A 16,666-nucleotide genomic window follows, 5' to 3' on the forward strand; every position below is an offset into this window, starting at 1 on the left:
GTCAAAACAATGGAACTCTGTTGGTTGCTCTGTTGTTTTCCCTGATCATGTTCCCATCCAACTGCCTGTAGACTTTAATATCTTCAATGTTGAATTATATACAGTCTTGCAGGCACAGGAACAGATGAGATGTGCTTCCAATGCTAAATTTCTTGTCTGTTTCAATTCTCTGAGTGCCCTTCACTCTCTCCAATTCTTGTACCCAACAGATAAAGTAGTCCAGAATATCCAGGATGACCTACTTCAACTACAATGACGGGGGAAAAAGTTGCAGGGTACCAGGGCAGATGGGTGTTGTGGGGAATGAAATGGCAGATATTGCAGCCAGGGAAGCATGTTGTATTTCTCAGTTATTTCAGTGTGTCATCCCCCAGCTTGCTGTCACCTCGCAGTTTAGGTACAAAATCATGTGTCGATGGGAACACGAGTGGCTCTAGGTGACTGTGTCTCATAAAGTCCACCATGTGGCTGTGGAATACCACAAAGACAGGAAGAGGTCCTCTTTAATCATCTTCGCATAAGCGGCAGCCCTCTTCTTACTCATGCGCGATGACCCTCCAATGTGTAGTGCTTGTGGCGAACAGATCACTGTGCACCACATTTTACTAGACTGTGTTTTATACCCGGACGAGAGGGCAAGGACAGATTTGCCATTAGATCTGCCCTGTTTTGTTTTTTAAATGATATTCAAATTAATGTGGTATAGCTTTTAAGGTTTTTGATGTGTCGAACTTGTTTCCAAAAATTTAGGGAGATACTTTTTGTGTGTTATCAGGGTGACAGACTCCCCCATGTTTTATGTAAACCGTTAGCCAGTTACATTTCTCTGTGTCTTTCTTTTAGCCCTTCTGTGGTTTTATATCTGTTTTAATTCTTCGATACGTTCTCAGTTGTCTTTAGGAATGTGAGATAGAGTGATTGTGTGACTCAACACGAGTGAGGTGGGAGTAAGTGAATGAGTGTCATTTTATAGCTTTCCTTCTCGCTTTGTGCAACAAGTCTAGAGATTTAATTCACATTCATTTGTTTTAATGAGTGCAAGGGCACTGATAACCTCATCATTGAGTGCTCATAAGTTACATACACACACACACACACACACACACACACACACACACACACACACACACACACACACACCATCTTGTGGTTCATTATGGCCACTGACTATCTTGAAATCAACGCTGTGATTCAGGAAAACTTCGAAAATACAATGTATTATGCACTCTCAAAACTTAAAATAACTCCAAATAACTTAACAGGAATGCAGCCGGGTGACATCATTGACAACCACTGATATTTTGACAGGAGCACACACTGCCATTCGCAAGACATAACTGTATCACGTAAGTGCTGTGCAAAGGAATTTAAAATCTCGGTTCTCGAGAAACTTCAGAAAGATAAACTCTCTCTCTCTATCTCTCTCTCTCTCTCTCTCTCTCTCTCACACACACACACTTCGTAAACATTAGTGCCATCACAAACCAAAGATTACTTATGTCAGAAGTTATTGATAGTGAAATTAGTAATCAATGGCTGAAACAGCATTACCTCTGCTCTCTGTTTCTTGACAAGGGATGAGGAGGGGGGAGGGGGGTGAGAGAGAGAGAGAGAGAGAGAGAGAGAGAGAGAGAGAAGGAATCCATGCAGGATTTAAACAACAATCACCATCTCTATTTATAAGGTAACTTGCTGATTTAATATCAACAGCTTCCTTAATAACACTATCCATATAGTTCGAAGTGCATGCCAAAATCTCCATGTTGTTATATTCCATAGGACCACAAGTACCAAGACAATGTCCTGCAATGGCAGATTTGCTCGGCTGTTGTCAGCAGTGCAGTGCAGATGTAGTGTTTCTTGTCTGATTCAGCATATCTCAGGATTGATGCTGACTCCACAAATTTGTTGAGAGAAAGACTAACAGCTCCCTGAAGAAAAGTTCCTTATCACAGGAGACAGTCAAGGGTCTTAACTCTTATTGTGCAGTTTCCCGTAGGTTATATGGCCTCCCTAAGGTGCACATGGAATGGGCTCCTCTTTGTTCAATTGTGAGTAACACATGGTGCTCCAACATGTTGTATAGCAAAAGACCTTGCTACTCTGTTGGTTGGTCTGAGCACCACATTAAGAACTCAGCAGATTCCTTATGTCAATTAGAGGGAATGCGATTGAATTACTCTGATATTCTAGTAAGTTTTGATGGAGTCTCTCTCTTCACTCAACTTCCTCTGTCTAATTTGTTATGGTTGATTGGGGTTGGGTTTGATACTGAATTAACGAACCTATTTGGACATGTCTTGACTTCCACTTACTTTTTATTCAATGACCTGTATAACAAGCAGACAGATGGAGTTGCAATGGGAAGCCTGTTGTCATCTATTATTGCCAATTTGTTTATGAAAGACTTTGAGGTACATGCCATGGATATATGGGCAATACTTTTGTTGTTTGGCCACAAGGCATGAGAATTTGAATGACTTTTTAGAACACCTGCTTTCAGCCCGCCTGAATATTTGTTCGACAGTGGAGGTGGAAAAGGATGACTGTCTTCCCTTCCTTGATGTGTTGGTCAGGTGGAAGAGTGATGGTACGTTGGGGCATGCCATTTATAAGAAGCCTACTCACACTGATTTGTATCTGCTGCCTGATCGTTGTCACCATACAGTTCAGTGTGAAGGGGTACTTTGTACATTGGTTCACACAGCCCATGTCATCTCGGACCCTGATACTTTGTCAGCTGAGTTGGCACATCTTGAAGTCACATTCCATCTGAATGGGTATAGTGAAAGACAGATCAACTGTGCACCAGGTGAGTGATGATAATACCGAACTGGCACCAAATCCTACAGCCTTTTTGACTTAAACAGGGAGCCTTTCGAATGGGAAAGCTCGTATTTTGCAGAAATATGACATGAAGTGTGTTTTTCGGCCAGATCAGAGTCCTTGTCGTTTTAGGTTCCATAAAGGATGATCTTGGTTTGTGTAAGGCAGGTGTGTACCGTATTACTTGCAGTTGTGGCGTGTCATATATTGGTCACACTGTCAGGACTGTGGAGGACCAGTGTACTGAGCACAAGCGGCATGCACATATACAACAGTTAAGCAAATCTGCAGTTGCTGGACGTTGTCTTGGCACTAGTCATCCAATGGAATATAACAGTTCAAGATTGTGGCATCCATTTTCAGCTATTGGGATAGTATTATTAAGGGGGGTAGGATGTTAAACGGGATGACTTGGACCAGGAGAGGCACCAGAGGACATTTTAATTTCCACTGTCTATACTTCTACGAATAAATTCATAAAACTTTGTCAAAATGACCAGAAAGGATTCAGGATTTACACTCATAGAAGTGGAAGTTCCAAATCTGTAATTTGACCTTTTTTCACTTACCCTTGGCTGCATTTGTTGCTATAGGTACACTTTTCTTCATAAGTAACAGAGATTCTTCGATGAATTTTGCACAGCATACAAACTGTACTTACAGGTGTATGAAACTATAGAGTTTTCCAAATCTATTGAAAACTGTGGTAAAAATTGATATCATTAACTATAAAATTTGAGTTTTTTCTAAACATGAAGTTTAAAATGTAACAGCACCATCATTTTTTATAAATTAAATAATTTCTAGAGTTTCATACACCTGTAAGTATGGTTTGTGTGCTGTGCAAAGTTCATCGAAGAATTTCTCTTACTTACGAAGAAATATATACCTACAGCAACAAACGCAGCCAATAGTGAGTGAAAAAATGATGAATTTTCACATGTAAAACAAAATTAATTTTGCTATCTTTTTGAACTTCCACTGCTATGACTGTGAATCCTGAATCCTTCCTGGTCATCCTGACAAAGTTTTATGAATTTATTCATAAAAGTATAGACAGTGGGGACTAAAAAGTCCTGTGGTGTCTCTCCTGCTCCAAGACAGCACGTTTAACGTCCTACCCCCCATAAGGAAGCTGTTGAAATTAAATTAGCAAGTAACCTTATAAATAGAGATGATGGTATTTGTTTAAATTCTATATGGAATCCTGCTCTTTCCCCTGTCAAAGAACAGGAAGACAGACTTAATGCATTATTTATTATTAATTTCACCATTCGTAATTTCTATCATCAGTCATCTTTGGTTTGTGATGGCACTAATGCTTACAGTGTGTATCAGTGTTATCTTTCTGGAGTTTCTCTGGGAACCAAGGTTTTAATTTCCTTCACACAGTGCTTACTTGCTGCAGTTATGACTTCAAAATGGCAGGAAACTCTTTGGTACGATCAACTACATTTCACTGAAGTATATCCTCTCAGTGGCTGTCCTTGATTGGCCTTGCCAGTTTCTTGTGCTTGGTTCATAGTGAGTCTTACATAGGTCTAATAACCTGTACAACTGCACCATTGAATATGGGCACTCATGTTTTCTCTGTGAGACCTAGCGACTGCACAAGTGATGTATATCAGTTTGATATCCAGATGACTGTGCCTCTGTCATAATTAGGTACTGGAACACCACTACACAAAATAATTATTATAACACAGAGGTAAACCAGAACATCCACTTCAAGTTAGAAATGTATATGAATCAGTCCAGGATGAGAATTAAATCCTACAACAAAACATTATCCTCCAGAAATTAATATCCATTGTAATATATTGATTCAGTACTAAATCAAACAATGGAAAATCCGGGGTGGAATGTAACAGTATAATGAAAAGGGAAGTTGCCAATCACCATATAGCGGAGATATTGAGTCGCACATAGGCACAACAAAAAGACTGTCAGAAGTAAAGCTTTCGGCCTGTAAGGCCTTCGTCACACACACTAATGCAAACACAACTCACACATGTGACTGCTGTCTCAGGCAGTGTCATCTATTTTTGACGAAGGTCTTAATGGCTGAAAGCTTTAGTTGTGACAGTATTTTTGTTGTTCCTATCTGCGACTCAGCATCTGCTCTGTATGGTGAGTGGCAACTTTCCTTTTCATAATATGGTTACAGATTCAGTACTGTTTTATACGTTAGCTTGTCCATGGAATAAACGTTTGTCACTGTTCTGAATGGGGTTGCATTGAAGAGTATATTCACTTAACTAAAATATAACTTTTTACTTAGCTGATTGTCTTGAAGTTTGCTTTGTTGCCTTCTTATAGAGGCACAATTATGTCTGTTTTGTCTGAAGAACATCCGCTGATTCTAGAATTCTGAAAGCATAATGAATCACTAACTAAAAAATAAATATCTGCACATCTGAATAATTGTATTGTGGGTTTTGACTCCCTGTTGGAAACTTCATCTATTCCTGGAGAGGGGAATGTAAATATGCAATTGTATTTAATTTGAATTTTGGTTTGTCATGTTTTAATCTAGAGCCAAATGCATACTGCTGCAAAATAATTTTCTTCATGATGATCTCATTTTTATAATGTTCTAGCAGATCTGCTAGCTGTATTCTGATTAAATTTATGTAGCTGGAATTAGTTTTCACAAATGAGACATTTATTTATTTATGTATTTTCTATTTTATTTTTGTCTGTTATCTGCATAAAATAACAGACCAATAGTTGCACATGAATTGACATGAATAAAACAATACTGTTTTAACATAATTTCAATTGTGTAAATGTAAAACAAAAACATTAGGGGACATAAAAAGCTTGTTTAAATTATTTCTGTTCACTTAATAGTAATAGTTTTATCCGTGGTGCTGATTGTGTCTGTCACTTCAGCAGCAGCCAGTTTATGAAACAGACATAAAGTCTCACTCACAATTTGTAAAAAGCTGTTGTAACTGTTCCTGAGTCTGACCACACTTCCCAACAAAACTTTGCTGCTCAAATATACTGCCACTGGTGTAAGTATTCCAAGCCAAGATAGATCCAGTGAGTGCTCAAAGGTCTAACAGTTTATCCATGGTGGAAATCTTCTAAATTGTGGTACACTCTTGATAAAAGCAAAGCAGAGTTCAGGAAACACAGCACCTTCTTAAACCAATGTGTTTCCATGATTGAAGTTCACTTTTGCTAGAACTGAAATGTCTTGACTCCTCTGAGTCGCAGACAGATTTGAATACAGGAGGGAAGCTGAAATCCTCCTAAAATGGAACTGTTTATAGAATAAAAACCTTCTTGGCACTCTTTTTCCCATAATCAGATGGTATTCTTTTTCAGTAAATTACATGAATATGGTGCAATCATACTCTGACTATGTAGTGACTCGTGTAAGAATCCAGAACTGCAATCCGGGTATGCAGCTGTACAGCACACCACAGATGTCCCAAGATGCCAGCACCACAGAGGCCCCCCACTCTCAGATGCAGGTGCAGCCTCCCTGTACTGCACTCTGCCGGCCAGCTGATGAGTTACAGAGTTGGGCCCGGCCAGACTCATGCACAGTCTGATGTTTACTTCAGCCAATGCGACTAGGACTAGTAGGGCAGCCACTCTGTGGCAAGTGTATTCTCTGTATCAAATACTTGAAGTAATAAAGTGTTGTGTTCACTTGTGCTCTTGTAGTCAGAACAGATTACTAATGTACTTCTATAATATCCACGTATTCCAAAAAAGGATTGCAATTGTTTTTGATTTTTGGGTTATGGAAACTCAGCTGTGGCTTCAATTTTACCAAAATCTGGCAATATACATTTCTCAAGAATGCAGTGTTGCAGAAATTTCATATCATTAACCACAAATTTACTTTTTTCAGATTTTAAGATCATCCGTCCTGATTTCAATTTATCAACAATTTCTTTTAATAATAAGTAATTGGCATCCAAACTATGACTGCAATGCAAAATATTATAACATTTGTGGTTAATTTAGAAGACAATTCATGACCTAAAAACAGATCCAAAGCTCTGACAAACTCGGCTACAGAAACATTTAAACCAAAGGGTAGAATGCAATACCCTGCAGCATTTACCATTCTACAAAAGTATTATGTGTTTCTAAGATTCTGGAGCCAGTGGAATCAAATCCAGAAGTTAAATCTAAACTTTTCATCAGTTTAACAAACTTTCACTTATGCAATAACTCATTTACATTTTCAGGATGCTCATTTTGTCTGGATAGAACAAGTGCAACACCTTCATCATATTTTGCCACAACTATCACAGGATTTGTAGAATTTGTGAAGAATTACAAAAATGCAATAATAAAATAAACAACTTCTTTATTTTAACAAAGTACAAATGATTACTCTTGAAAGAAATAAGATTCTTTATCATGAGTTACAACAGTTCAGATATGTGATGCATGCAGATGTTAGTTAGAGACAATAGCATAACTAGTAAACACGAAGGACTCACTAATACAGTGAAGACGATGCGCAACAGTACCTGAATTAGGACATATCAGTGTAGCTGATGTGAAAAAGCTAGCAATTAGTAAATGAAACAGTATGGCTGGGTATACTTAAAGTTAAGCATTGAACAGTCCATTTCCAGGTCTTCTCTGGCAGGCTAGAGAACCCGTAGCAGAATCCAGGTGAATAGCAGTCAGTCATAGTTTAGCATGATGAGTCAGCTTTATCCAGGAAGTACTGCCTGCATCTTCATCTACTATAGGTTTCTCACTCTGCTCGTGCCCCACTACCTCTTCACTTTCAGAGAACATATCATAAATATTTAAATTATCATCACCATCCTCATTAAAAAAATTTCCCTTATCAATATTGTAAAAGTTTTCTAGGTTACCTTCCTGCAATTCATAATTAACATCTTTTTTCTTTATTTTGTTCTGTCCTTTAGCTCTGTGTTTCCAGAAATTACCCCAATATCCTTGATCCACTCAAATTTTATTAATTTGTGTATTTACCCCTCCTTTGTAGCAACCATTTTGCATTGGATATCTGTCACCATTATTGGTCCATGAATTCAAATTATTTTTGCTCTCACATTCTAGACCTCCAATGATGTGACAGTTAATTCATCAGCTCATTAATTGCTCTCTGACTGAAATGCTGAGGTGGATGTTTATAATTTCAGTTTACATTATTTTGTTCATATTCCTTGTTCTGTTGTGTCTACTTTTTATCACAATCTCTTGGTGGTCCCCTTTCTTGATTTCTGTGGCTATTCCCTTCATTTCTCCCATTATAGTTATTATTCCCCCAGTTTACATTGTAACGCTCCTAAATAAAAAGAATTGGATGAAAACCCCATTTGTCATTTTTTTTTTCAAAAGCTTTATCCAACTTACCTGCATATATGAAGAACAGTTCAACTGATGCATCGGGCCCATATACCAACGCCCACCAAACATTCTCAGGTAAATTCAACTTCAGTGCATTGATTGTTTGATATGTCTAAAGGTTGGTTCAAATGAACAAGTATATTTAATTGATTTTTACCAAATTCTTCCATAACCTCTGTACGCTTCCAGTAACTAGGCCCACTGAGGCATTGAGTTTTAATTCTAGCCTGCTCTGGCTCTGGCCAAAATTTGTTAAGGGGATTCCTTTGAAATTCTTGATAAGTTAAATCTTGTGTACAAGTCTGATATGGCCAAGGTAGTGGCTCCCCATCTAAACATATTTTCACACATTTAATTTTGGCAGTCAGGTTTGGAATGAAATTGTCTTTACAGTATTATAACAAATCAAAAGGATGCAAACTGCCATCATAAGGAAAACTTTTCACTGGTGTATTAGACAAAACAGTACAATCTGTTAATGATTTTTCCTTCCTGGGGGACGACAGTCATGTAGCACTTTTTGAGAGAAATTCCCACCATTTAATTTTAAATTTGTATTCATTTATTTCACACAATCATGATTTTGGCCTTATAGCCATTTTCAAGTATAATTTCAAATCTCAAAAAATGTCGGATCTGCATAAATGACACATATTTGTTGAAATAACATTTATGAAGTCTTATAAATAAGAGCTTATTTTAAAGGATATGTGTATATATCAAAGACAAAATATGCCTAAAATTGTACATAGAAAATGAACATTAGTGAACAGTAATGATTATTTGACAGCCAATGTTGAAGTATCTGCCATAAGCCCATGTATGAAATGACACCCAGTGTATTTGAATGAAGAGAACACAATTTTCCTTAATGGAAACTAGACTAAAAATAGTCATGAACAAAATAAAATCTTCGTGTTTGAACACAAAACATTTCTTCAGCCAGATGTCCAGGTGATGGGACAAACTCTTTTTATTTAAACACAAAACAATAGTTCATGCAGAAGGCCTGATAATGGGGGAACAAAATTTTAAATTAAAAGTTCTTTGCACACTTAATGTAGAAACAAAGCCTACAAAGCCTAATTAACAGTTTGTGGCACATTTAGTGCAGAAACAAAGTCTGGAAGAGACCAGTAAGAGGCAGTGTTCACAGTGAGAAAATTTTGTAAGTCCAGTGAAGCTGGATAAAGAGAACTAATACAAGTCCACTGGTCAGTCACTGCATTGGAGCTGTGACTTGTTCTGGATGGCCACATTGCACAATCTGGCACGAGAAGGCTAGTTTGGATGACAGTGACAGTTTACCAACGGCTCTGGAGTGAGCTCCTTATTGAAGAAATGCATAAGCATCTGTTTCCTGACCCAGGAAGCCCACTCGAAGTGAACTTTCTACCCAAGGCCCATGTACTAGCCTAAGTACAGCCCTCGGCTCCATGATACAGTTGGTCTCACTTCCTGCCGGACGGCCAATGTTGGAAAGAAGTCCATGGGGCCAGCGGCCTCTGCTAGAACTTCAGTAGCTGTCTGGTGGTTGCGTGTAGTATGGCAGCTCATGAGTGTCGATTGTAAGACCGCCAATTGCCCGGGTAACTCGAATGTGATGTGGGTTGCATGTGTAAGCCCACGATTCTACAAATACATTGCTGTGACTTGCATTCATCATGTCCATACAGTGGTGTATGTATGTACTTGTATCCTTTAATATGAAAACTGGTTTATGAAATCAGATAAATATTATTTTGATGAGTAAATATCATTTAGGCAGGTTGGACATTTTTTAAAATTTCAAGTTGCACATGAGAATCAAAAAATTAGAACCTGTTTTAAAAAATGTTTTTGCAGCTACACTTTCATGCAAAGTCTGTGATTGTTTTTGAATATCCAGCAAATTATTTTCCAATTATGACATTCATACAATCATTTGTCTTTTCACAAATAGTCTTTTCAACACTAACAACTTTTTCATTTATATTACAAAATTTTATCTTGTAATTGTTGTTGACAGATACAACTTTTGTACATGTATTAGATTCAATTTCTGAAATTTCACCTCGCAAACTAACTTCCAAATCAGTTACTTTTTGACCAACTGTCTGAACACTGGATACTATGCTTGTGACTGTTGTCATCTAATTCTGCAATTGTGGAATTTGTGTTTTCAAATTGATCACTTATTTCATTTTTAATGGCATGAATTATGTTATTCAGTTTTTCCTGAAAGCATCATTGTTTCTAGCCATTTTAACTCCATTTTATTTTTTCCCAATGCTGGCTGTTAATTTTGATGTCTCATAAGCTGTTCTAGTTATGGTTTCTTTACAGGGTTTACAGAATTTTCCATACTGTGATTTCAAAATCCTAACCTCGAATCATTGTCCTCGAACAAGATGGGACTGAAACAGTTGAGTCTCTTTTTAATGCAATTTTGTCATATGATGACATGTTGGAGACCGTGGCTGTTTTTGAAGACAAATGTTGATGGTGTTAGGACAGCAACCAGCCACAAATTTACTTTGAGTTCCTTTATTCAAAGGAAACCGTTACCGGTTTCGAATCGTTGCGATTCATCATCAGACGGTTTACACGCTTTCTTTCTGACATGTCAGAAATGTCAGAAAGAAAGCGTGTAAACTGTCTGATGATGAATCGCAACGATTCAAAACCGGTAATGGTTTCCTTTGAATAAAGGAACTCAAAGTAAATTTGTGGTTGGTTGCTGTCCTAACACCATCAACATCTCTTTTTAATGCCATTTTCAAAGTTTGAATAATAATGAACCACTACAAAAAATTTGTTTCACATGCAAAAGAAAGTCACAACCAATAAATTTTCTATTACTGTTTCTACTCTGGCAAGATGAAGAAAAAATCTGAAATGATGTATGGAACTTTCACTTTAGTGTGTGTAGTTATGTCCTCTATGTTCCTCATTCGTATTGTTCACAGGTCTTAGTTGCTTTTCCATTTTGTGTCCACTCTGTTGACTTTTGGATTCATTATAATTTTTTTCATTTCTAGCTTATATGAAAAATACATCAGTGATTAATATTTCTTCATACAATATTATTATCTGAAGCATGACACATCCACATGTAATATACCAATTTAACACCGTCTGTGCAATGACTTAGCCATCTAATGGACCTGTGCCATTGTTCTGAATGGAGTTGCAATAACTTTTTACTTAGCAGATTATCTTGAAGTTGGCATCATTGTCTAGATATATATATATATTGGCAGATCCAAAGATCTCCTTTGTATGAAGAACATCTGCTGATGCTAGGATCTGAAAGTCTGATGCATCACTACCTACAAAACTACTAACACCCTCAGACGGCATGTGAAAGACAAGGGCCAGTTCGAGAACACTTTTGCATACTAGTGACTTATCATTTGCCCCTGCCCCATCCCCACCACCCCTGCTTTTCCGTCATACATTTCACCCATGTCTGTTTTCGCTACTAATAGGAATATGCTCATTATACAAAACTTGTGCTTGGGGCCTCTGGTGACCCTCTCAGCTTAGTGCCCCAAGCAGCCACTACTAATTATTATGGGTCCTGTATAGAAATCTTACAGTTTGGTGCCTCTGGCACCCATCTCAGCTTAGTGCCCCAAGAAGCAGTTTGTGCTCGGCTCTGTGACCCCTGCTCCTGCCCACTTATGGCACAAAGCACAGCTGATGCTCCTTTTGTAACTTCACAATATTTTAACACTTCAGGCACTGGCATAACAAAATCTAACATTTATTTGCTTCCTTCAGCTATCAATTCCAGCTACAATGTCTGCCTTCTGCTGCATCACATACACAGCTTGCATCCTTTACCCCACAACTTCCCACCAAGTGCACCAATAGAAAGTTCAGAGAGAACATTTCAATCAAATAGGTGTATATCATTGTAAAAGACATTAATTTAATTAATTTAATATTTAACATAAGTTGGTAAATTTAAGTTTACAGATTTTTGTGTTAAAACTTCAAACAATGGGAAGTCCAGGTTGGAATATCAACAATATTAGGAGAAGGATAGATTGTGACTCACCACAAAGATGACACTCTGAGTTGCATAGGTGCAACGAAAAGGCTGTTACACATTTAGTTTTCAGCCAAAGCTTTCTTCAGAAAAGGAAACATGCACATTCACACACACAAGTATACCTCATTCACGCGACACTATATCTGGCAGCTCCAACCAGAAAGCCAAATGCACATTTGTGAAACTTAAAGACAAGTCTAAAACTATACTGTCTTTGGCACTATTGTTGTAGCTGTAATCATGTGATTTGTATTTTCATTTGTCTTTCCTCAGCTCATGTGATCGACCAAGAGTGGTTGAAGCCTTGAGAGGGAAGGAAATAGTAGATATAGCATGCGGTGGGGCTCACTCTGCTGCTATAACAAGTCGTCGTGAAGTGTACACATGGGGGAAGGGCCGTTATGGTCGCTTGGGTCATGGAGACAGTGAAGACCAGCTAAAACCAAAATTGGTAAGACATAATTTTCAGATGTAAGAGCTTAGGCTTTTGTGGCCAGAGTCTACATCAAGAAAATTTTTCTGTATATATGACCATCTCATATGTAATAAAAGTACCAATGTTTTGGTTGCTATTGCAGGCAGACTTCATAAAGGTAATGAACATTGCCTGCAATAGCATTCAAGACATTAGTAGTTTTATTATATATGATGTGGTTACACACACGGAAGGATTTTATTGAAATCATTTCCAAACTTTCAAATTATTTTAAATTATTTCTCTTCTACACATACTAACATTTTTGTGCTTTCAACATCATGCAGCCTGATTTTCCTTTCTTTTTAAGTGTTTTCAAGTGGTTTTGTCACCACAGATTTGCAGATCTGTTGGCAAGCTACTCTCAGCCACTTGTTTCTGTAATTCCACTTTCTTTGTTGTTTTCATTTCTCTTAGATTTGACTTTTTACCACTTATATTTTTTATATGTATTAAGATTACTCGCAGGGACTATAACATGGTTGTAAAAAGTGATGTACATTTGATGATACTCCTAACCCCTGTGGATTATGTGCATCAACTTACAATAAATTCGAAGGAAGAATTTTAAATTAGCATTGATAACAGTGTTTCAGATTTTTTATGAATAGCTGTAACCTTATAGGAAAAACACTGATTTTATCTAAATATTAAAGGGAGAAAACAACCAGTTGATACTGTAGCTGTATCCAAATAAAAGCTCCAAAACATATGTTTATTAAAGATACTGATGCTCTTAAAAGGTAGCCATATTTACAGTTTAAACACTTCTGATACTCCATAAGGAGCAGTACATAATATTTAAGCTCAGCTACTATGCATTTCATTAATTAAGCTATTCATGAGAGTGATCCTCAATCACTGTCTCCAAGGTTGTGCAGGAACAAGCACTCTGTTAGGCAGGCCTTGTTATGCCCTGGACTATGGCTCAAACAGAATGGTGGATGGCATATCAGTTTTAGGTGAGAAGATGAGTTAGGACCAGCCTCGGAAGGAAGTCTGAGAAAATTATTGTGCCTTTGGCACTTCAAACTGATATAAAGTTCTGTATACTGGCTCTACACAGGTGAGTCTGGCCCAATCAACCGCCATATCATCGTCTGCCAGTGGCGTCACTGGATGCAATACGGAGGCTCAAGAGGCCAACAAACCACTCTCCTGGCAGTCGTTGGATTTCTCAACCTTGGAATCACTATTAATTGGTCAAGTAGCTACTCAGTTGGACTCACGAGGCTGAGTGCACACCTGTCCGGTCCTGCCACCAACCAAAATTCCCTGGCAGTACTAGGAATCAAACTTGTCTTTTCCACACAGCAGTTGGCCCTGCTGACCACTCAGCTATGGAGGCAGACTATCTTCCCAAAGAGCTGTGAACAAATGCAAAACGAACCTTACAGAGTGAGGGGTAGTGCATTAACTGACCAACTGTCGCTCTATGTTGATACTGCAACTGACTATTACAGCCTGTGCATGATGGAGAGGTTGTGTTCTTTTTTTCTGATGATGTGTGGTTGTGTTTATTGGAGTATGTGAATTTGCTGAACAACTGATATTGAAATTCTGCAAATCCTCGTGAGCCCACAGAGAGCTTCTCTGTGATGTGAAAAGAGGAATGTGGTGTACAGTTTGTGTAACACGAGTTACTGGACCAAACTTTCTTCCACCAAACCATAACTTCTAGTTCAGAAATAGTGAAAAGATCTACTGCTCTTTTATGGAGGGCATCCAAGAGTGCACAATGCTATTACATCTCTGTGATAATAGCATGAGATGTTTTTGATGATACGGTAGATGTGCAAAAGCTCTGGTGTATGTGTGATGAGGGGCACAGGCAGCATAGGAGTAGGACTAGCTCCAAGTGATTAGGAATGTATACTTCATACTAATTTCACATTCTATTTGGCTTGCCTTTGCCATTTAGGTGCATTTCATTCTAGTAAAAATATTTCTTCCTATCAGATCAGTTGGGAGAAACAAAATACACAGCTGGAAAGAAATAGTACATGCTTTTAGAGGTTTCCAATTCACTCAAGATTTATTGTTGCAACAGTGCATATGGAGTACTTGAAATGATTACATTTGCAGATCAGTAGCACAGGTGGTTCAGAGGTATCAGAGCTCAACCCATGATGAAACACCCATATTAGTACGTGGTGTAGCCTCCATCAACAGTGCAGGTGCTGACTCTGGCATCCAGTTGATCATACAGAAGGTGAATATTGTCTGGGAACCTGTTCGTGAAGATGTGTAAGAGTTGTTGATTGATGAGTTGCTTAAGTCACTTCTCGACCCATCTTCCCACATGTGCCCAACTAGAGACAAGTCCAGAGATCATGCTGGCCAGGGAAGTTGTACATTGAATTGCACGGGCAGTGTGTGGGCGAAAATTATCCTGTTGGAACAACACATCACCTTCCTGTTGCAAGAATGGCAAATGAACAGGTCTAACAACATTCTGCACGTACTGAGTGCTGGGTAGCGTCTCTCCAGAAACACCAAAGTTGAATGAAAGTTGTAACTTATCGCACTCCAGACCATAAGGCCTTGGGTGGGGTCAGTGTGTCTTAGACGAATGCACTTTATACTTTATGAGACAGTGCTTAGCAGGTCTACATTGTACATGAAACGATGATCACTTGCATGCAGGCAAAATCTGTTATCATCATTGAAGACTGTGGCACACGACTCCATTTTCCAAGTGATCCTTGGCACTGGTTCAGCCATCCATGTTGTTGCACTGTGACATGAATAGAAAAGAGGCTAGAGGTGTGTCTGCCTGTAGTTCCACTGCTAATAACTGGTTTGCAACAGTTTGTGTTGACACAGCTGGGCTTATATGACCTCTTATCTGTGCTGTGGTAGCTGTATGATCTGCCACTACTGCCCTTACAATACAACGATCCTGGTGGGCCTCTGTTCTGTGTGGACATTCAGAACCTGAATGTTCATGTGACCACTGATACCAGCATCGTTGCACATGTGACGCAGCACATCCGACTCATGTGGTAATTTCATAAATGACCATCCTGCCACTCAGCTAGCTACAATTTGACCTCTTTCAACTCTCTCAGTTGGCTGCAGGAAGCACAAGTGCGTCCTCGTGGCATGATTGCCTGGTTACTTCACACATTTGCACTACACTGAGCCTTGTGGCTGTGAGCATTGCCTGTTACAGGGTAGACATAGATGGTGCTCTTTTAGCTATGCTTACTTTCATTCCATAATGTCATATGGGATTATTTTTTGGGGTAATTCATTAAGCCAAGCTAAAGTTTTCCGGGTACAAAAATGTGCAGTAAGAGTTATATGTGGTGTGAACTCAAGAACATCTTGCAGAAGCCTGTTTAGGGAACTAGGGATACTAACTACTGCTTCCCATTATATTTATTCCTTAATGAAATTCGTCATTAAAAATATATCACTTTTTCAAACCAACAACTCTATTCATGGAATCAATACTGGAAATAAGAATAATCTTCACAAGGATTTAAGGCAATTACTCTTGTACCAAAAGGTGTGCATTATTCAGGAACACACATTTTCAATAACTTGCCAGCAGCCATAAAAAGCTTAACAACCAATGAAATTCCGTTTAAGAGAAGCCTAAAGGATTTATTGGTGGCCAACTCCTTCTACTCCATTGATAAATTTCTCCGTACAATCTAACTTCCGCACCATTTCAGTGCAGTAACGTGTTCATTGTAAATAAGTATTATAGTAGTTCTATTACATGTTTATTACCTTATAAATAAAAAAAACTTTTTTATTTTAAATTCAGTGCATTAGTGTTTGTAAAGTGATTCTTTCATATAGTGTTCATTAAAAAAATGACAAACATTCCACTTGGGACCTGTGGAAGGTACAGCTTATTTGCTTCAGTTGTAAATATTTGTCATGTATTGTTGTTTTTATGACATGGTCTACATCCTGGAGGACCACCTCACTATGGATCAATTGGAATGAAAGTA

The 16,666-nt window shown here is 38.2% G+C and overlaps 1 protein-coding gene across 1 annotated transcript in view; it reads left to right on the forward strand.

Moving 5' to 3' along the window:
• LOC126184598 (E3 ubiquitin-protein ligase HERC2) overlaps positions 1-16,666 on the forward strand; it is an 812,863-nt gene that overhangs the window by 663,829 nt on the left and 132,368 nt on the right. The window contains exon 71 of the mRNA XM_049927039.1: positions 12,497-12,674. Within this exon, the coding sequence (XP_049782996.1) occupies positions 12,497-12,674 (178 nt within the window). The remainder of the gene's footprint in view (positions 1-12,496; positions 12,675-16,666) is intronic.

Source organism: Schistocerca cancellata, chromosome 4 (assembly GCF_023864275.1).
Source record: "Schistocerca cancellata isolate TAMUIC-IGC-003103 chromosome 4, iqSchCanc2.1, whole genome shotgun sequence".
Taxonomy (NCBI): domain Eukaryota; kingdom Metazoa; phylum Arthropoda; class Insecta; order Orthoptera; family Acrididae; genus Schistocerca; species Schistocerca cancellata.